Consider the following 22,377-nt stretch of genomic DNA (forward strand, 5'->3'; position numbering starts at 1 on the left):
AGATGAGTGATCTAGAATCGGGTTAATCCTGACTTCTGCAACAATAATATATTGTCTCCGGATTGATAAGGCCTGTAGTTCCCCTAACCTATTTGCAGATGTAATGGCTACTAAGAGAATATTATATAATATATCTAATTGAGGTTGTAATAGACACTCCAGTGCTGTAGACAGATCCCATTGAGGGGGAGAGAACTTTTAGGGATGGTCTGTCTAGCTGCCGCCACAAAGAATTCAGAAATCCACCTATGATTAGCTAAAGAGAAAATCGGAGACCTCAACCTTCAGGGTTCTAGGTTTAAGTCCCATCTTTAGGCCCTCCTTGTATATTGCCGTAGTAATCAGCTTACATCTCTTCTGTAGTGTCTTTATTATTCTGGCGGAGAGCCTCATGGCCATTGGAATTTCCCTTTCAAACTCCATGGAGAATTTTAGAACGCTGGATCTGGATTAGACCATTAGTTTTTAATTTCTTTTAGGATGTCATTAATCGGGAAGACTCTCCCCTTTTTGTTCTTAAGACTCAAACATTTTGACCTACACTGATTTTGGCTGAATGATATCTTCAATCCCTATCGTGGAGCAGACTGCGGCAATAAGATCATCCAGATTGCTAGATGTGAAAAAACCCTTTTATCATGCTCTTCAGAGCCATAGGCTGTTTCGGCCTCCATAGAGTCCATACCGGCATGATGCCTCCATATCAGACTTGGAAGCAGCATCTTTCTCCTTTGAGCAATAACATTTCATAAGGAGGATTGAATCCTGCTATCATAGTACACAGATCTTCCATAAATGACAGATTCTTCCGCCATAACTTTAGCTATTCAGCCTTTACACAATTCCCATTTTTGAGCTGCTTGTTGCTCATAATTCTTCATTCTTGGATACAGAGTATTAAGATTACAATTTCCAGACTATGACCCTATTTTACTTTGCTCATATGAATAGTTTCAAACCCTGTATTGTTAAGGGAATTTCATGCTCAGAGACTTGCAATGTGTTTGAAAACAAGAATACAACTTAAGTAACAGTGTTATTATATTATGCTGGCATAATAGCGGAGTAGCTGGGGACCTATCAGATGTATAAGCAAAATTATTGCCTTTGTTTATTTCTGATATCTCTACTGGAGGCCCCACAAAAAACAATGTGCAGTGTATCTTGGTGTTGGCAGTGTTTCCGGTAGTGGGGGCACTGAGCAGTGTGGTATTGATCTCCTGCCATACATGGGATGCCGGAGCAGTAACTGTTGTGTCTATTGTAGAGACCCCAGCTATTGGTATAGGACAGTCATTACACCAGATGGAAGGCAGAAGTAGGCTCCACCGTCGCGGCATGCTGTGGATTGTGTTCTTTAGGAGTGTGGATAAGCCGTCTCCCTCATCTACATTCCAGACAACCGGAAGGTCATGCAGGGATTGCGCTGACCGTGGCAGCCCGCCAACCTCTGCCTGCGCCATAACCCACAAATTGCTGTTCACTCTCTCCATATTTGATCTGTCATTCAGCTCATGAAGTCTCTGCTCATATGAATAGTTCCTTATCATCCCGCATTACAGCCACGTGGAGGATGACCTCTTACCTACTTGCAGGGACAGGAAACAGAGGTTAAAACCCTTCCCTTAACCTCCTACACCAGTGTATTTCCTGTCCCTACAGGGAAGACCTGTGAGAGGCTGTCCCCTCTCCTTCATGGGGGGAGGAGGGAGTACTTCTTACCCACCCAGTACACCATGGGTCCTCAGTCGGTCTCAGCCCATGCTGTTGACTCCATGGGGTCCATTCTGACCAGCGGTCAGGGAGGTGTTCTGAGTCCTCCCTTTTCTCCTGGATGCTCTGCGAGTTCTGCCGCAGTCCCTTTTGGCTAAAGGAGAAGGGGCAAGGCATTGGTGTGTCATCCCACCTTGTGTGGTAGCCAGGCAGTGCTGTCTGCAAGGTGACCACCATCTTGGATGTGTACTGTGGACTGGAAGCGGGAACAAAGGTTAAATGCCCCTCTCTAGCACCCCCAGTGCAGTGTCTATCAAATAGGGACACCTCCGTGTGGTTTCCTGTCCCTGTGGGAGACCCAGCAGGAACCTCAATGAGGAATTTGCCTCCGTGGTCCTTGTTGGAACAAGTTGGTTACTGGGGGTCACCCATGTTACCTGGATATACTAGGGGGAAGCTCGTGGTTGCACAGACGAGTGGACGCAGTCTGAGAGTTGTGGAGTGGTTATCTTAGGCTGCACTGCTCCTACCCATGGAATCCAAATGCAGGCAACGGATGTCGCCGTTCCTTCCCCACTTCCAGTGGACACCAGAGGCACGCGGCGTGTCATGTGATCAGTCAAGCAGGTTGGGCAATTTAAATATAAGGAGTTTAAAACACTAATTATTCTGGAAGGCCGCTGTTTCTAATAAAGTTGATGAGATCCACAATGGAGATTAAGGAACAGAAGGAACTTTGCTCTGTCCAGGACGTTATGTTCCAGGGCCTAGGGGAAAAGCAAAGACTGGTTTTTCCTTTAAATAAGAACATCTCCTCCCTTATCCAATTGGGGTGGAAGAAACCTGGGAAAAAAGGCTTCATTCCTCGGGCTGTCAAGAGAATGTATCCCTTTGATTTTTGAGTTTTGGGACAGACCCCCAAAGATTGATGTTGCTATTTAAAAAATCTCAAAGAAGTCTTACATACCATTTAACGATGCAGGGAACCTAAAAAATCCAATGGATAAGAAAGCAGATTGCTTTATTAAGAGATCATAAAGAGAAAATAAAAGAAGGTACTCTGAGAGACAATTTTCTATCGCATAACACATCTCCCAGAAAGCATCAGCTTCCCTGGCAGACGGGTCAGTGGATGCACTAAATCTGACAGCAAGATCTTCATCCCTCACAAATTCGGCTAAAAGAGCCATATAATGAGCTGGAATCGATGTAGCATCTAAAAATCGCTTGTGTGCCATCCCATGTGAGGAAGAGTACCTGTTCGGGTCTACATTAGATAAAATAAATAAAAAAGGGCTTCCCTGACAATCAGGGGTTTAGAAGTAATCCTTTTCGCCCACTCGGTAGCCTAGGGAGAAAAAGGAGGGCGCTGGGAGTCATCTAGAAAGCCGAGAGGCTTCATGTTCGATCAGCCCCAGAGCATGCTAAAAGAACAAGCCAACAATGACGCCAGCTTCCAGCCAGAGGTAGGTAATGGGAGAAGATTTCTAATAATAAGTGGGTGTTAGGCATCATCCATAAAAGCTTAAAACTTCCATTTCTGCCCCCCCCCCTCTTCCACGAAGGTTTAAGATCATTTGCATGTCAAATTCTCAAGCCACCTGGCTGTAAAATCAGAAGTCACTACCCTTCTTCTTCATAAGTTGATTCTAGTAGAGGTCTAGTAGAAGCCCCTTCCACACTTGCGTTGCAGATTACGGCAGAGTCTGATCAGGGTGCGATCAGGGTTTGGTCAGAGAAAAACTGACATTTTTCTATGGCAATTTATGTGTGAAAAACGCATTGCACTGGCATTGGACTTGCATTTGTCTCAGAGTGCAATGCGTTTTTGATGCATTTCCATAGATTTGTATGGTGCATTTTCCACTTGCGTCACTTTCAAAAGTCTGAAAAAGCCTGTTGATTACAGTGGGTCAGAACACGCGCATGAAAAACACAAGTGTGGAAGGCCTAAGCAAGGCCGCATCTGCCATTTTCATCTCGCCTCAGGCGGCAGAATGCGGGTCCCTTTAAAAAGCGGCATTTTGCCACTCTAATGGGGATTATTCCGGCGCCCGTTGACGCCCAAATGGTCCCCCTGGTAAATATATTGCGCCGGTCTCTTTAAGACACAGGCGCGATTTATATGCGGAGCGACGCAGCGCCTATCTGGCTGCTGGCGTCGCTCCGTTCTCCACAGGGACACAGGCGGCGGATGATGCCGTCACGCTGGCTGTGTCACTCAGCGGAACCATGGGAAGACAATAAGGGAAGAGCCGCAGGAAAACTGGAGCCGCGTGCCGTGGGAGCACCTACCTCGAGGTAGGTATAAGTGTTTTTTTTTCATGGACAATTATTATTTAAATCTGGCTAATAAGAGGCTAATACTTCTTTAACGGGGTAGATGTGGGAGCTGTTTACATTTATATGGGTGCAGATTCATTTTAAACTGGGGGGCTGTATTCTTTTATATGGGGGCAGATTCTGATTATATAGGGAGAGCTGTATATATTTATATATTTATATGGGAGCAGATTCTTATTATATAGGAGGCTGTATATATTTATATGGGGGCAGATTCTAATTATAGGGGAGTTGTATATATTTATATGGGGGCAGATTCTGATTATACAGGGGGGGGGCTGTATATATTTATATATGTCTGGCTGTATAAAACTGGGGTGGGGAAATATACTGTATATATGGGGCATGTAAATAATTAAACCAGGGGTTGCTATATGGGAGGCTGTATATAGTCAGGGGGATCTAAATATGGGGACAAGATATGAATTAAACTGGGAGGAAATATATGGGAGCTGTATATTTAATTGGGGGGGGGGTTGAATAATGAGGTCTTTAAATATATGAGAGCAGGGCTTTATAAAAATAAATTATAATATATGCAGTGTATATTCATTAATTATGGGGTGCTATATATTTACATCGGTCAGGGTAGCACTGTATATAAAATCATATGTAACATAATAACAGGGTGGGATATATTAGTTATAGGATACAATAGACGCCGGGTGGAGATGCTGCACGGAGCTGAAGCTATCTGGTTGTGAATTCAGCCGTGATGCGTCATGGATTGGAGAACCCGGAATAAAGTCCTCCTGATGGAAGTTTTGGCATCTATAAGGTACTAGATCCCACTAATGACTCTCAGAACCTGTAGTCAGTCACACAGTGTCAGTGAGCTGTCAGTGGGGATGTTAAGAGAGTTTTCGGCAGTTACTGAACAGGGAGCGGACAATGAAACTGGAGTGCGGGGGGGGGTCAGCAATTCGCCTCAGGCAGCGAATATGGTAGAATCAGCCCTGGGCCTAAGGGTTCTATTCAACCTTATTTCAAGTTAAAAAAAACCCTGATTTTTAAGGACTATCATTAACTTGAAACCCCAGATTACATTTTTGTTGGTTGAAAAAATGTAAAATGGAGACATTAAAATATCACAATAAATTTACTTTTTCCGGACTGTTACAGGGGGGTCATTCGATTTGTGTGACGTGTACTATCCTGTCCCATTACATCCTTCTTACCAAAAATTCCTGAGGATAGCAGTGTTTTTGAATAGGACTTTGACACAACTTACAGTGGCCATTGTTCTGAGGGTATTTACTAAAGTAGTAGCTGAAATGGCTCCCTTTATTTTGTTACAACATGGTATTTTTGTTCCCTATGGATGATTTTTTTATTAGTAGGGAAATCAGAGAAGGTTTTATCTCATCCCAACTAGTTAGGGTTATTAGGTTGGATAATAAATTTTTTTAAAAAGTCATCCTTTAACCCATCAGTCTAAATTTTTGGGGGGTATCTGCCTGGATTGTCTGTCAGAAATCTTTTCTCCCCCCCCCCCCCTGATAAAACCTAGAAGATCCAGGAACGGTAAGGGAATTACTAAGTAATGTCAGTTTTAGGTCTTTTTACCTCAGCTATACCAGCAGTTCCATGGGCTCAAGTGCATTTTTGCCATCTCCAGCTTCATATGTTAAGATGTTGAGATGGGAGTTTAAAATTTCCTTCCCTGCAGAAGCACTTCAGTCTTTAGTTTGGTGGTTGGCTCCCACAAATCTTTATTGTGGTCTAGTTTGTAAGCAGGAAAACTCCATAGTAATACCACGGATGATAGCACCTGAGGCTGGGGGGCTCATCTAAAAGACCACATCTTCCAAGGAGCCTGGGCTAATGAATTTCAGAGAGTTAGCAGTGGTACCAGAGGCTTTGAAGGCAACTCTTCCTAATGTTTCAGGGTTCAATGTAAAGATACTGTCAGATAACTCTGTAGCCTCTCTCAACCATGAAGGAGGTGCCTAGAGCCCAGAACTAATGTACCTAACATTCAGCATCTTGTCCTTTAGCAGAGCAACACCTGGCATCGTGGCAGTACATATAAAAGGCCCAGAAAACAGAGTGGCAGATTTCCTTAGATCAATACCATAGTGAGATGGATTAAACTTGCCATTTCTGTAGCCTATTCGGTGGCCAACCTGGCCATACCCCAGAAGTGTAGCTACCTCTTGGGCAGAGTTTAGAGAAGTTGTAATAGATCAGATCAATGGAGCAGCTACATGGTCCTCGCTCAACACTTTCTTTTGTCATAATCGTTTGTATGTGGTGGGGTCTCAAGATCTATCTTTTGGTTGTACTCTCCTCTGTTGTCCCTCCTTAAGCAGTGTTTTCCTATTTTACTCTCTCCAGTGGTGCTGTCGTGGTGTGGGGGTTATCGCTCCCGTTTATTTTTTTCTGTCTGAATTTCTCATGTGTTGGAAAAAAAAAGGGAGTGTGTTTCATTTATAAGGAAATCACTTGCTGTTGTGTGGGAGTGGTTTGTAACAACAAATTTTATGAGTCTCGTACAATTCTCTGAAACACAGGTCCGTCCACAGATATTTTACGTAGGTCTCATTAATAGATATGGCCTGGATTTCACCAAACATTCCAGCAGTTGTAGTCGCCACCAAAAATTAAGTTTTTAGTGAGTTTCCTAACACTTGTATTCTTTATAGGTTCAAAGGGTGAACCTGAGGGAATTCAGGACTCGACTTAGGTCCCGGGGAGCAATCTGCGGTTTCTGGAAAGGTCTCAGTTTAGCTGAAGCAGTTACAAACCTTTTTATTCAACAATGTTCTGCTAGAGCGGTGCTAAAGAAGGCCCCAAGTGCAGAAATCTGAACTCTGTGTATCTGTCTACAGGCCTTTCTCCAGGCTGTCCTGTAAGAACTCTAATATCTGTAGAATATTAGGGAAAGATACATTACAGACCAAAAGTTTGGACACACCTTCTCATTTAAAGAGTTTTCTGTATTTTCATGACTATAAAAAATTGTAGATTCACACTGAAGGCATCAAAACTATGAATTAACACATGTACTTAACAAAAAAGTGTGAAACCAACTAGAAATATGTCTTATATTCTAGATTCTTCAAAGTAGCCACCTTTTGCTTTTATTACTGCGTTACACACTCTTGGCATTCTCTTGACGAACTTCAAGAGGTAGTCCCCAGAAAATGTTTTCACATCACAGGTGTGCCCTTTCAGGTATAATAAGTGGGATTTCTTGCCTTAAATGGGGTTGGCACCATCAGTTGTGTCAGTCCCAACCCCATCAGTCCTACTGAATAGACTGTTAGAATTTGATTTATGGCTAGAAAAAAGCAGCAAAGCACTGCAAAAAGATGTAAAGAAATCAAGGTCAGTCAGTCTGGAAGTGTCCCCAAGTGAAGTTGCAAAACCATCAAGCACTACAGAGAAACTGGCTCACATGAGGACCTCTCCAGGAAAGGAAGACCAAGAGTCCCCTCTGCTGCAGAAATTGCAGGTTAACAGCAGCTCAGATTAGAGACCAGGTCAATGACACACAGAGTTCTAGCAGCAGACACATCTCTACAACAACTGGTAAGAGGAGACTGTGTGCAGGAGACTTCATGGTAAAACAGCTGATATGAAACCACTGCTAAGTGCAGGCAACAAGCACAAGAGACTTGTTTGGATTAAAGAACGCAAGGAATGGACATTCCAGTGGACATCTGTGCTTTGGTCCGACAAGTCCAAATTTGAGATCTTTGGTTCTTTGTGCAACACAGAAAAAGTTAATGAATGGACTCTGCATGTCTGGTACCCACCGTGAAGCATGAAGGAGGAGGTACGATGGTGGAGGGATGCTTTGCTGGTGACACTGTTAGGGGATTTATTACCTGAACCAGCATGGTTACCACAGCATCTTGCAACATCACAATATTCCATCTGGTTTGCGTTTAGTTGGACCATCCTTTTTTTTTTCAACAGGACAATGACCCCAAACACACCTCCAGGCTGTGTAATGGCTATTTGACCAAGAAGGGGAGTGATGGGGTGCGACGCCAGATGACCTGGCCTCCACATTCACCAGATCTGAACCCAAACGAGATGGTTTGGGGTGAGCTGGACTGCAGTGTGAAGACAAGAGGCCAACAACTGCTAAGCTTCTCCTTCAAGACTGTTGGAAGACCATGGCAGGTGCCTACCTCTTGAAGCTCATCAAGAGAATGTCAAAAATGTACAAAGCAGTAATCAAAGCAAAAGATGGCTATTTTGTAGAACCTACAATTTAAGACATTTTTTCGGTTGTTTCACACTTTTTTGTTAAGTATATAATTCCACATGTGTTAATTCGTAGTTTTGTACCTTCAGTGTGAATTTACAATTTTTATAGTTTGGAAAATACAGAAAACTTTTTGAATGAGAACAGTATATTAGGAGGTCTTTCCCAACAAAAGGCTTCACATTTTTTCTATATTCTACGATAGATTGCAGAAATCATTTCCAGAGCTCTTTGGATCTTAATAATGTCCTTTCAGGATCCGAGCTGAGAGTATCAATGTTTCAGGTTTAGGGTGAAGAATTGGCCCTGGTACAGGGGATCTTCTCTGGGGCAGAATTATTGGTTCTGACAGAGCCATGTTCTTCAGGGAAGTAAATCAGGTCTTTTTGGGCCCAAAAGGAACAACCAGAATAACTTTTGAATTGTCTTATTTGATTTTTTTAATCACTTTTGAGATCAGAGTAAGGGGGAAAGGCATAAGGAAGGGATGCATTCCAAATTTGGCAGAAAGAATGCATCTGCAATATTGGAGTCCCTTTGTTCACCAAGTAGTAATTGGGGTACTTTGGTACTTTTCTTTGTAGCACATAAGTCTACCCGAGGACCCCGCCATATCTATGTCAAAAGACTGCAGCCCTCGCCGTGTAGACACCACTTGTTTGGACAGATCTGATGACTGCTCAGAAAGTCTGCTGCCGTGTTTTCTGTTCCCTTCAGATGGATTGCTGACGGACAAGATTTTTCTGGCTGGGAGTGAATGTTCCAGGGATCTTGTTCCCCCTTGATGGCGAAGGTAGGCAATTGCTGTGGTGTTGTCTGAGAAATCCTTATTTTGAGCTTCTGGGAATCAAGTGCTGGCTTTTGATGTCTCCCAGATTACCAAAAGATCTTGCTAATTCAAGGACTGGTTTGCCACTGAAGGGGGCTATGACCCCTGTAACAACCTTCCAGGGAGTTTCGCTCCCTAGCTTTTTTTTGCTAACCAGAGGTAATCAGGCCAATTGTGAGACCGTATGCAGGTTCTTTCTGATGCATGACAATGCTAGACCTCATGTGGCTGTAGTATGTCAGAAGTTTGGCATGATGAAGCCAGATTGATACATCTTCCCAATGTCTACACCAGAAAATTTGAGTGATTTGCACCTGAAATGCAACGTGCCACATTTTAAGTTTTACAACATTTTTGGCCTGTCTAAAAAATGGGCATGTTCTCAGTAACTATGAGCTTGGCAGAAAATTCATTATTTTGTTGCTGCACAGAAATTAATAGGAAGTGCAAAGTACAACTCCCCAGTCTAATACTGCACCATATTCATCATTGTGTCTGATGCTGGATAATAAACCAGGAGCTGCAGAGAACTGTGCAATTCTACCGTGCAAACTGGTCATTTTCATTACTAATTTTTATTGATCCCAATGCATTCTGTTATGTAATGAATAAAGAATTGGTACTAGAATATTTCATTTGTTGAGATCTAGAATGTGCTATTTTAGTGTTCCCTTTATTTTTATTTTTTAACACCTTCACGACCAAAGACAAACTATATCGTCCTGGTGCTGCGAAGGGTGTATGGAGAGAGCTCAGCCAGTGAGCTACACAGTGGGTGAGAGCTGTATAATACAGCTGACGCCCACCTGTAACTGCAGCAGTCGGCGCTGGCACCGCAGTATGTAACTTACCTTTACATGGGCGCCACCATCTTGGATGGTAAAGGGTGGCAATCAGTTGCCACGGCAGCCTACAGTCTCAATGAGACTTGTAGGCTTGCCATGTGTAGTTATCGCTAATAGCCAGCTATTAGAGATAACCAGTAACATTGCTATATAATGCAATACAGTAGTATTGCAGTATATAGTATTAGCAATCAGACCCTGCAGGGTTAATTTACAAAAAAGTATAAAAGTTTAAATCATCCCCCTTTCCCCAGATCACATATAAAAGCAAATAAACAGTAAGAATCATAAACCCAGCGTTTAACCTGGAAATTGAAAATGGCGACCAGTCAAAAATACAATTTTTTTGCTATTTTGAAAAATATAAAAAATTCTATAAAAATTGATCAAAACGTCATACAGTCCTCAAAATGATAGCATTAAAAATGTCATCAAAAGTCACAAAAAATGACACCACTCACAGCTCCGTGCACTGAAGTATGAAAAACTTAGTGCCAGAAAATGGCAAAATGAAGAAAATTTTTTTTGGTACTTAAAGGTTTTATTTTTTAAAATGTATGAAAACATTATAAAACCTATACAAATTTGGCATCCTCGTGATCGTACCGAACCAAAGAATAAAGTAGACATGTGATTTGGGGCGCTTAGTGAAAGCTGTTAAATCCAAGCCCACAAGAATATTGCGTAAACACTTTTTTCATCATTTTCACTGTATTCAGAATTTTTTTCCTGCTTTCCAGTACACAGCATGGAATAATAAATACCATCACTATGAAGTGCAATTTGTTACGCAGAAAATAAGCCATCACACAGCTCTGTACAGGCAGTCCCCGGGTTACGTACAAGATAGGGTCCGGAGGTTTGTTCTTAAGTTGAATTTGTATGCAAGTCGAAACTGTATATTTCATAATTGTAGATCCAGAAGAAAAAATTTTTTGGTCCCAGTAACAATTGGAGTTTAAACATTTTTTGCTGTAATGGGACCAAGGATTATATATAACGCTTCATTACAGACACCTTATAGCTGATTATTGCAATCTAGGACTATAGTAAAGCATTCAGAGAGCTCCACCAGAGGTCAGAGGGGTCTGTCTGTAACTATGGGTTGTCTGTAAGTCAGGTGTCCTTAAATAGGGGACCGCCTGTACATGGAAAAATAAAAAAGTTTTTGAAGGAGAGGAGTGAAAAATGAAAAAGGGCCACGTCCTTAAGGGGTTAAACATTTTGTAGGAAGAGTCTGTGGAACTAGGAGCATATACAGAAATCGGACATCACGGATTACAAGCTGCCAAGTGAGCAGAAAAGGGAAAAACAGATGCGTAGAAAGTATTTTCTGTAATACAATATAATGCAAAGGGCAAAATGGTTTCAACTAAGGAAATATCATTCTGCTTGATACCATACGGCAAGATCCAAGTTTGCTTCAATAAACTATTTTTATGGTACAACCATAGAGTGAAGATGGTGGACTTAGAACTCTTGTGTAATAAGACACAGACTGCTCTAGCAAGTATACAGATTTACTTAATCTATACATTTATGAAAATGCCATTTTGCATTTGAGAAAAAGCTATACAAAGTTATAAGGTAAATAAATCCAACACCAAATTGTGAAATCTTGTAACTATAAAGCAGTACACAGGAGACTTTTTTGTTCTCATTTCACAGTTCTTTTCATGCACAGGCTGGAGGTAGACTTTCTATAAAGCACCTGTGTAGCAGGATTTGCCATCCAGAATGCCCAATATTCATGGTTACAGAACAAAACCCGTATATCACACATCCGTTTGATTCAGAATAAAAGTTTGCTTAGTGGAAGGCTTACCGCTGGGAATATGATTTATGGATACTCATAATGCAGACCATCCCACGTGTGATACATTGCTTCTAAAAATGAGTAAAATATACAGGCAGAAAAGCAGCTAATGGAAGTACTGGAGTTTCTTGTTCCATGGCAGCAATGAGGTGGACCCATATTTTAAAATTTATAAAGAATACTTTGCGATAATGATTTCATACACACGTCCTCAATAAGTTCCCAAAGATGACAAAATTGCTGATAGTCTCCAGTACCAGGACATGTATTAGAGGGACGAAATAACAACTTGCATGGACCTCAGTGGTCAATGAAATCCACATAAAATGTTCATCTCTGTATCTCTACAACAGTGACAGGTTTGTTTTTAAATAACTCATGCACATAACTTTACACTGTTATTGATGGTGTTAACCCCTACGGGACACAGCATCTTTTGGCCTAAAGGACGCGGCCCCATTTTTCAAATCTGGTCTGTGTCACTATAAGTGGTTATAGCGTGGGAGCGCTATGAGATATCCAGGGGATTTTGAGATTGTTTTCTCGTGACACATTGTACTTCAAATTAGTTTAAAAATTTGGATGAAATCTTTTGCGTTTAGTTATGAAAAAAAACAAAATTTGGCAAAAATTTTGAAAAATTCTTTATTTTCAACGTTCTAAATTCTCTACTTTTGATTCAGAAAGTCATAGCACCCAAATAAATTCATAACTTACATTTCCCAAGTGTCTGCTTTATGTTGGCATGGTTTTTTCAGATTCCACATATTTTACTAGAATGTTATGAAGCTCAGAATTTGGGTGCCATTTTTCAAATTTTTTGTAAAATCGACAAAACCTGTATTTAGATGGACCTGCACAGTTTCTAATTGACACTGAGAGGCCTAAATAATAGCGAGACTCGTAAATTACCCCATTGTGGAAACTACACCCCTCAACGTATGAAAAACCACTTTTAAGAAGTTTGTTAACCCTTTACGTGTTTTATAGGGGTTAAAACAAAATGGAGGTGGAGTCTGCAAATTGTAATATTTTTTCACAATACACTCATTTTGGGTGGAAAATTAAACATTTGTAATGGATAAAATGAAAAAAGGCTCCACAAAGTTTGATACGCAATTTCTCCCGAGTACACCGATACCCTACATGTGGTGGTAACCTGCTGTATGGGCGCACGGCCGGGCAGAGAAGGGAAGGAGGCGCCATTCAAATCAGATTTGCTATGTCACATTGTACAGGCTATAATTTTTTTCTTTTTTTTATTGTGCACCTATAGGGGCTTATTTCTTTTGCCACATGAGATGCACTTTTCTAATACATAATTTTGGGGCATCTATAGCTAATTGGTGAGATTTAATTAACTCTTTGTTGGTGGAGGAAATGAAAATCATCAATTTTTAGGAAAATTTTTATGTGTTTTTTTTTTTGGGCGTTAACCATACCATGAAAATAGTATATTATTTTTATTCTTTGGGTCGCCACGTTTATGAAAATACTTCATTTATATATTTTTTTTTATTTTTTCCCATTTTTACTGAATAAAAAGTAATTTGGCAAAATTGTTGTTAATTTTAGCATCACCGTCTTTCATATGCATAACTTTTTTATTTTTCACCTCAAAAATCTGTTTAAGGGCTTATTTTTTGCAAGAATGATAGCTCTTTTTAGTGGTCTTATTTTAGATTGCGTAACTTTTTAAAATCACTTTTTTAGAGCATTTTTAAAGGGCATTAATAAAAAATCATCTTTATCAGAGAGAGTTTTTTTAGGTTGTTTTTTACGGGGTTCACTTTGCGGATCTAATAACGATTCTGTTTTATTATACAGATTGTTACGGACGCAGGGATACCAAATATGTGGGGGTTTTGTGTATTTTATTCAATTGTACTGAATAAAAACTAATTTGGAGAAAATCTTATTCATTTTAGCATCACCATCTTTTTATATGCATAACTTTTTTATTTTTTGGCAGATAAATCTTGTTAGGGGCTTATTTTTTGCGAGAACAGTTGTTCTTTTTAGTGGGCTTATTTTGGAGTGCATAACATTTTTTAAATCACTTTTTAGAGCATTTTTTATAGGGTATTAATTAAAAATTATCTTTTTTCGGAATGTTTTTTGCGTTTTTTTCCTCCGGCGTTTACCGTGCGGGTCCAGTAACAATTCTGTTTTATTATGCAGATTGTTACGGACACGGCAATACCAAATATGCGGGGGTTTTTTGTGTTTTTATGTTTTTTATACTTTATTAAGTTTTTTTATGGGAAAGTGACATTTTAGGGGCTTATATTTTTATGTATTAATTTTTTATTTATTATAATGTGTAGTGTTAACTGTTTTTGCATGTTTTTACTTATACATACTTGAACTTAAACCAGTGATGCTCTGATCACTGGTTTAAGTTCAATACACTGCTCTACAATACTATTTTATTGTAGAGCAGTGTAAACTGTCTGAGCAAGCTTGCGCATGCTCAGACAGTTTACAGCCAGACCCGGAAGGGGTCTGGCTGCCATGGAGACCGGGCAGCTCCGGGGCACATGCCAGTCCTCGGAGCTGCCCGGAAGAGGATCGGATCCCCCGGTAAGCGGCACGGGGGATCCGATCCACAGCGCTAACACCCTTACACGCCGCGGTCATGTTTGACCGCGGCGTGTAAGGGGTTAACACCCGCGATCGGAGCCGGCTCCGATCGCGGGTGTTAGCGCAGGCTGTCAGCTGTACTAGACAGCTGACAGCCGCTGCTTCTGGTACCGGCTCCGTTCGTGAGCCGGTGCCAGAAGCAGGACGTTATAGAACGTCCCCGTGCGCTAAGCATCTAGCCCCGGGGACGTACTATAACGTCCTGGTGCGCCTAGGGGTTAAGATAACCACTCCAATGGGGTAATTATACAATATACTTATTTTATTATTTCTAACAGTTGTTGGCTTATTTTTGGATGAAGTTATATAATTGTTATCCACAGAACACAGTATAAAACATCTAATCAGAGGGGTTCTAACAGCCGGGACCCCATTTGATCATGAGGACAGGGGTCCTATGCAGCTCCATTCAAATCTATTGGACTTTCTCCAACACACTACCGTGCACTGTCTATTAGAGTTCCAGAGATAACCTAGCACTGTGCTTGGCACTTTCCAACAGTCCCTTAGTACTGAATGTAGCACAAGGGTTTATGTTAGACCACAGAAACACCATTCTTATGATTTTTCTCTCATCTTGTAGAGAGAGGTTAACAATCAAACTTTGTACCATTCCTTTAAGGCCTCATGCACATCGCCAGGTGGAAGAGGAAGTCGAGTAGCTGCCATCTTATTACGGCAAAATATAGGACATGTACTAGATTTTGCATGGTGTGTGAGACACAGTATGCTCACTGCACCGTGACTGGGTGTCATAGACCTCTATGGGGGCTGTGATACGGGTGCAAATTGTGCGGCTGTGTTACAGCCCCAAATACGTTTGTGTGAATAAGGCCTACGTCTATTCACAGCTTTAATGACTTAGAAACTAAAATACTCACCTTACACTGCATTAGAAAGTAATATAGGAGGCACATGGTATTAGCATCGTCAACAGCAAAACAGTAAGGGAAATGCTTAGTGTGTCCCCAGGACATGGCCACATAAATTCACCCTACATGTAGTCATTCAGTCATTCGAAATATTTACCTTCTCTTGGTTTACCACCAACATTAAAGGGCATCTACCACCAGGATAAAAGAATATATGCAAATAAGCCTGAGGTGCTCCAGGCTCCATAGGTGTTAATGGAGCCTAGAGCCCCTCAGGCTCATTTGCATACAATTTTTCATCCTGGTGTTAGATGTAATTTAATGATTTTCTGCAAAACATATTAAACAAGATATTGGAAGTGGAATGTAGGGAACATACACTCACCGGCCACTTTATTAGGTACACCTGTCCAACTGCTCGTTAACACTTAATTTCTAAACAGCCAATCACATGGCGGCAACTCAGTGCATTTAGGCATGTAGACATGGTCAAGACAATCTCCTGCAGTTCAAACTGAGCATCAGTATGGGGAAGAAAGGTGATTTGAGTGCCTTTGAACGTGGCATGGTTGTTGGTGCCAGAAGGGCTGGTCTGAGTATTTCAGAAACTGCTGATCTACTGGGATTTTCATGCACAACCATCTCTAGGGTTTACAGAGAATGGTCCGAAAAAGAAAAAACATCCAGTGAGCGGCAGTTCTGTGGGCGGAAATGCCTTGTTGATGCCAGAGGAGAATGGGCAGACTGGTTCGAGCTGATAGAAAGGCAACAGTGACTCAAATCGCCACCCGTTACAACCAAGGTAGGCAGAAGAGCATCTCTGAACGCACAGTACGTCGAACTTTGAGGCAGATGGGCTACAGCAGCAGAAGACCACACCAGGTGCCACTCCTTTCAGCTAAGAACAGGAAACGGAGGCTACAATTTGCACAAGCTCATCGAAATTGGACAGTAGAAGATTGGAAAAACGTTGCCTGGTCTGATGAGTCTCGATTTCTGCTGCGACATTCGGATGGTAGGGTCAGAATTTGGCGTCAACAACATGAAAGCATGGATCCATCCTGCCTTGTATCAACGGTTCAGGCTGGTGTTGGTGGTGTCATGGTGTGGGGAATATTTTCTTGGCACTCTTTGGGCCCCTTGGTACCAATTGAACATCGTTGCAACGCCACAGCCTACCTGAGTATTGTTGCTGACCATGTCCATCCCTTTATGACCACAATGTACCCAACATCTGATGGCTACTTTCAGCAGGATAATGCGCCATGTCATAAAGCTGGAATCATCTCAGACTGGTTTCTTGAACATGACAATGAGTTCACTGTACTCAAATGGCCTCCACAGTCACCAGATCTCAATCCAATAGAGCATCTTTGGGATGTGGTGGAACGGGAGATTCGCATCATGGATGTGCAGCCGACAAATCTGTGCGATGCCATCATGTCAATATGGACCAAAATCTCTGAGGAATGCTTCCAGCACCTTGTTGAATCTATGCCACGAAGAATTGAGGCAGTTCTGAAGGCAAAAGGGGGTCCAACCCGTTACTAGCATGGTGTACCTAATAAAGTGGCCGGTGGGTGTAATAGGGCATCCCCACATGCTGTAGCTCTGCCCCAAGGAATACACTTGACAATGCACTTTACTGCTGACAATGCATAGAGACTACTGGGACCAGTATTCAGAAATATTTCAGCCATTCATTTCAATATCAGGAATGTGACATTACACAAGGCCTTCATTTCCTGAGCTAATTAACTTAGGCTTTATGTATTTAGAAACACAATATAAAAGAAGCCATGCAACTCTCTACAATACGGAAAGTTGTGTTGTACCCTGTTACCGAAATTTTTTTTTTTGTCTACCAGTTATGACAAATTTGATGAATTAATGGTGGAACATACAGACAATGTAGTAGCCAGGGAATTAAACATATCTCCAGGATGAGTGAAGAAAAAAAAAAAAAAGTCCCCTTACACTGATGAATTAAATACTATATTGTAATACTGTTCTAATGAGTTTCCTTGATATAGAGATCTATTTTACTTTTTAATTTAAATGAATCCATTTTTAGTTTTCCTCCCCTAGTGGCAGCCTTGAGCTGTAGAATTGGATGTATTTAAAGGAAATTCAGAAAAGCATATTTATTATGCGTTTATCAAATGGGTATGTTTAAATAGAATAAGGAATTAGGAGGAAGGAATTTCCCCGCCATTGTTAAATCTTTGTAATGAGATAAATACTATAGACAATTTCTGCGGCGGGTGGTAACCGATAGACTAGCTCACTTTATGCATCAAACCACAGAATGTCATATTATGAAACACATCAGAAATCCAAGGATGTAGTTATAAGGGAAATCACATAACAGGAGCCCCATTACAATATAGTATCAAAATATTATTTAGGCAATAAAAAAAATATTTTTTACTCCAGCACATTTCATAAATGTGGGTTACAAAAATCTACCAATATAAATTTCTGTTATCTACTCTAATATTATAGATTTATGAGGGCAGAATTAGATTTCAACTCTTACCAGATACTGGCCACCGAGGCCACCTCGGTAGGAAAGATTCTGGGCCTCTCGTATAACACTTGTCTTGCATAAAGAAATAGGGATGTTAAAAGGGTTTTGTGGGTTCACCAGGGTAAGTAAGTGTTATTTTGACCTTTACCCTGCCTTGGCTGTCATCTAGCCACAGTACAATACGAATAAGCAGCCACACTGCAGCATCAGTCATATATATATATCCACAAATTTCTCATTTTGTACAACACTCCCACAGGACCCATTAGTAACTATAGACAGCCTTTTACGCTTCCTTCTTTGTTAAAGGAAACCTACCACTTGAAGTGGCAGGTTTCCGATGGCAATACCGAGCACCAGCTCAGGGTGAGCCGGTGCCGGAGCCTATTTTAGTTAGTGTTTTAAACCGCGGTATCGCGGTTTAAAACAAACACTTTTTAAACTTTATGGCCGGCGCAGGCAGGCACGCGCTCGGCGCTTACCATGCGCGCGGCTCTCATTCACTTCCTATGTAGCCGCGCGCACGGTAAGCACCGAGCGCGTACCTGCCTGCGCCGGCTATAAAGTTTAAAAAGTGTTTTAAACCGCGATACCGCGGTTTAAAACACTAACTAAAATAGGCTCCGGCACCAGCTCACCCTGAGCTGGTGCTCGGTATTGCCATCGGAAACCTGCCACTTCAAGTGGTAGGTTTCCTTTAATGAAAAAGTCCAAATACAGACTAAGCATCTCTATGGAAAGCAGGACACAAAACACCACAGTGAGGAGCGGACACAGAATGGAAGTCAATGACATTACTCAGGCTACTAAAGAAGCTGCATTTGCATGGTCGAGGAAGCTACCACATGTAGAGCTGGTATATTTCAACATCCAGTTGTATTCAGTTTAATAATTCCAGGTCTCAACATATTAATTTCAAGGACATGCCGAGGACCCTGGGCATCTTTACGTATTAGTACTAAATTCATATTCCAGCCAAAGATGGCATGGCATACAACTAAATGAATATCACAGCATTTTAGTTTAAATCTAAAAATAAAGATTTAGGACTTCCTGGAAGTTCTCCATGAATGCACCAGAATGCTAAAACGGTGCTGCCATGGTGACTTGTGGGGAAAGAAAAGTTTGTGCAAACAAAGGAATTATTTTCTTACCATCGGCTTTTAGAGGATATAAATAGAAAAGGCAAGACAGGGCACCTAAACTGTTATATTTGTCACTTGCACGGCCTAAAACATGCACCCCCCTTCAGAAAGTGACAATGAAATGGAGACAAATGGCAAACTTGAATGTGACAAAAATCTATAAGACTGTGTGAAATTGCGAGGAAGCTTTATGCACCACATGTTCTCTGATAGTCCTAAGAAAATACAGATATGGTAGAAAAATTTAAGAAATTTGTCACCACAAAACAATTTACCACCAACTAAGTTATACACAAAAAATATATATATGTATATTTTCTTTATATACATATGTTTGTGTATCTGTATTTAACAGTGTTTTGCCGGTGTGTTAGTCAACAGAGTCTATGCCAGAAGGTGGTCCTGTTGAAAAAGTCTTTTGCAAAGGAACTGGTTCTTCTGACAACAGGGGTCGAGTAATGGGTTGGATCCCAGGATGTTTTTTCTCTGAGATTCCCTCTGAGGATTCTTCTGCTGGGTCTGTCTTTAAGAAGTCTCCATTTAATGCATCACCATCAAGCACAGTAACCTTGTCTTGAAGAACCTCAATTTTCTTGTTGAGTTCATTGCGCTCAGTCTGGAGGGCCCGGCAAAGCTTTTCCAGACGATCAAGCTTGACTTGCAATGCTTTATGCTCTTTATCCCTAATGGTTTTCTGAGGAGAAAAGAAAGTTAGAAAATGGAACTTTCTTTACATGATAGATCTTTCACATTATCGTACAGATATTTCCCACATGGTTTTAGTGCTTTTTAGTGCACTTAGCCTTCTTAACCCTATAAGATGCACTGTTTGTGTCATTCATGCAGAATAGGTGTTACATTAGGGGAACAGAAGAGTCATATCAGAATTTAATTTTTAATACTGAGAAATCATCTCTAATGCTACAATGTTTTAAACTGCACATTAGGGATCTAGTGTGAACTAGACCAGAAACATGGGGGACACTAAGAAAGCACCAGAAATTCTGTCTAAACTAGCAAAAAGTGAACTCACCTCTTCGGCCATCTGTAGTAGGGCTTTATTGTTGTTTTCCCACTTGGTACGCCAGACAACAGTTTCTTTTTCTAGTTTCTTTATTTTCTTGGTCATCTAGGAAAATGGGTACATCATTAAGAGATCTTCTTGTTTTCCAGTACTCTGATGATTATTTTAAATCACTAATTTGAGTATTTGCTTCTTGTGCATAATTTTTTGAGTATAATTGCTGCATAAATGTTATTACTAATTAATGTAAGTTAAAGACCTGGCAACCTGTAGGATTGTTTAACAGGCTAAGTGTGCGACCCTAGTCAGGCTAGAGATCAGGGGCCGACAATATGTGGAGGCTAGAGAACAGGGTCCCACACCATGTAAGGAGGCTAGAGAACAGGGTCCCACACCATGTAAGGAGGCTAGAGAACAGGGTCCCACACCATGTAAGGAGGCTAGAGATCAGGGGCCGACAATATGTGGAGGCTAGAGAACAGGGTCCCACACCATGTAAGGAGGCTAGAGAACAGGGTCCCACACCATGTAAGGAGGCTAGAGAACAGGGTCCCACACCATGTAAGGAGGCTAGAGAACAGGGTCCCACACCATGTAAGGAGGCTAGAGATCAGGGGCCGACAATATGTGGAGGCTAGAGAACAGGGTCCCACACCATGTAAGGAGGCTAGAGAACAGGGTCCCACACCATGTAAGGAGGCTAGAGAACAGGGTCCCACACCATGTAAGGAGGCTAGAGAACAGGGTCCCACACCATGTAAGGAGGCTAGAGAACAGGGGCCCACACCATGTAAGGAGGCTAGAGAACAGGGGCCCACACCATGTAAGGAGGCTAGAGAACAGGGGCCCACACCATGTAAGGAGGCTAGAGAACAGGGGCCCACACCATGTAAGGAGGCTAGAGAACAGGGGCCCACACCATGTAAGGAGGAGTGAGGGTAGGAGTACAGATAGAATTATGTGTAAGTTTGGGCAGATAAATAATAGTATAAAATAGGGTTGCACCGATACCAGAATTTTAAGTGTGATACGATACCCAGAAAAGTATTGTGATGATAGATACAATACTTTCAAGAAAAGAAAAAAAGTATTATCTGAATGTTTAGGGTGCAGTCACATGGGGCGTTTACATTGTATTTAGAAATGCAACGCAAATGTCTGGGGGTAGGGCTCAGTCTGTTCTCATCGATTTCAATGGAAATGCAAATGTGATCAGTGATTTGCGCTATAAAAGGTTATCCTGGTAATGTTAACCCCTACGGGACACAGCCTCTTTTGGCCTTAAGGACGCGGCCCCATTTTTCAAATCTGCCCTAATAAGTGGTTATAGCATGGGAACGCTATGAGATATCCAGGGGATTTTGAGATTGTTTTCTCGTGACACATTGTACTTCAAAATTAGTTTAAAAATTTGGATGAAATCTTTTGCGTTTAGTTCTGAAAAAAAAACTAAATTTGGCAAAAATTTTGAAAAATTCTATATTTTCAACGTTCTAAATTCTCTAACTTTTGATGCAGATAGTCATAGCACCCAAATAAATTCATAACTTACATTTCCCAAATGTCTTCTTTATGTTGGATGTTTTTTTTTTTTTAAGATTCCACATATTTTACTAGAATGTTATAAGGCTCAGAATTTAGGTACCATTTTTCACATTTTTTGTAAAATCACCAAAACCCGTATTTAGATGGACCTGCTCAACTTCTAATTGACACAGAGACCTAAATAATAGTGAGACTCATAAATTACCCCATTGTGGAAACTACACCCCTCAACGTATGAAAAACCACTTTTAAGAAGTTTGTTAACCCTTTATGTGTTTTATAGGGGTTAAAACAAAATGGAGGTGCAGTCTGCAAATTGTAATATTTTTTCACAATACACTCATTTGGGGTGGAAAATTAAACATTTACAATGTATTAAATGAAAAAAGGCTCCACAAAGTTTGATACCCAATTTTTATGTGTTTTTTTTTTGGCCGTTAACCATACCATAAAAATAGTATATTATTTTTATTCTATGGGTCGCCACGATTATGAAAATACTTCATTTAATTCATTTATAATTTTTATTTTTTCCCATTTTTACTGAATAAAAAGTAATTTGGCGAAATTGTTGTTAATTTTAGCATCACCGTCTTTCATATGCATAACTTTTTTATTTTTCACCTCACAAATCTGTTTAAGGGCTTATTTTTTGCGAGAATGATTGTTCTTTTTAGTGGTCTTATTTTAGATTGCATAACTTTTTTAAATCACTTTTTAGAGAATTTTTAAAGGTCATTAATAAAAAATCATCTTTTTTGCAGAGTTTTTTTGAGGTTGTTTTTTACGGGGTTCACTTTGCGGATCTAATAACGATTCTGTTTTATTATGCAGATTGTTACGGACGCAGGGA

General features: G+C 40.8%; 1 protein-coding gene across 2 annotated transcripts in view; it reads right to left on the reverse strand.

Annotated features, from left to right (window-relative positions):
- Positions 1-19,125: 19,125 nt before the first annotated feature.
- TXLNG (taxilin gamma) overlaps positions 19,126-22,377 on the reverse strand; it is a 60,646-nt gene continuing 57,394 nt past the window's right edge. For both annotated transcript variants that reach the window (XM_072136323.1, XM_072136322.1), the window contains exons 9-10: positions 19,989-20,084; positions 19,126-19,649 (exon numbers count right to left, since the gene is read on the reverse strand). In XM_072136323.1, the coding sequence (XP_071992424.1) occupies positions 19,326-19,649; positions 19,989-20,084 (420 nt within the window). In that variant the 3' untranslated portion in view covers positions 19,126-19,325. The remainder of the gene's footprint in view (positions 19,650-19,988; positions 20,085-22,377) is intronic.

Source organism: Engystomops pustulosus, chromosome 2 (genome assembly GCF_040894005.1).
Source record: "Engystomops pustulosus chromosome 2, aEngPut4.maternal, whole genome shotgun sequence".
Taxonomy (NCBI): Eukaryota; Metazoa; Chordata; class Amphibia; order Anura; family Leptodactylidae; genus Engystomops; species Engystomops pustulosus.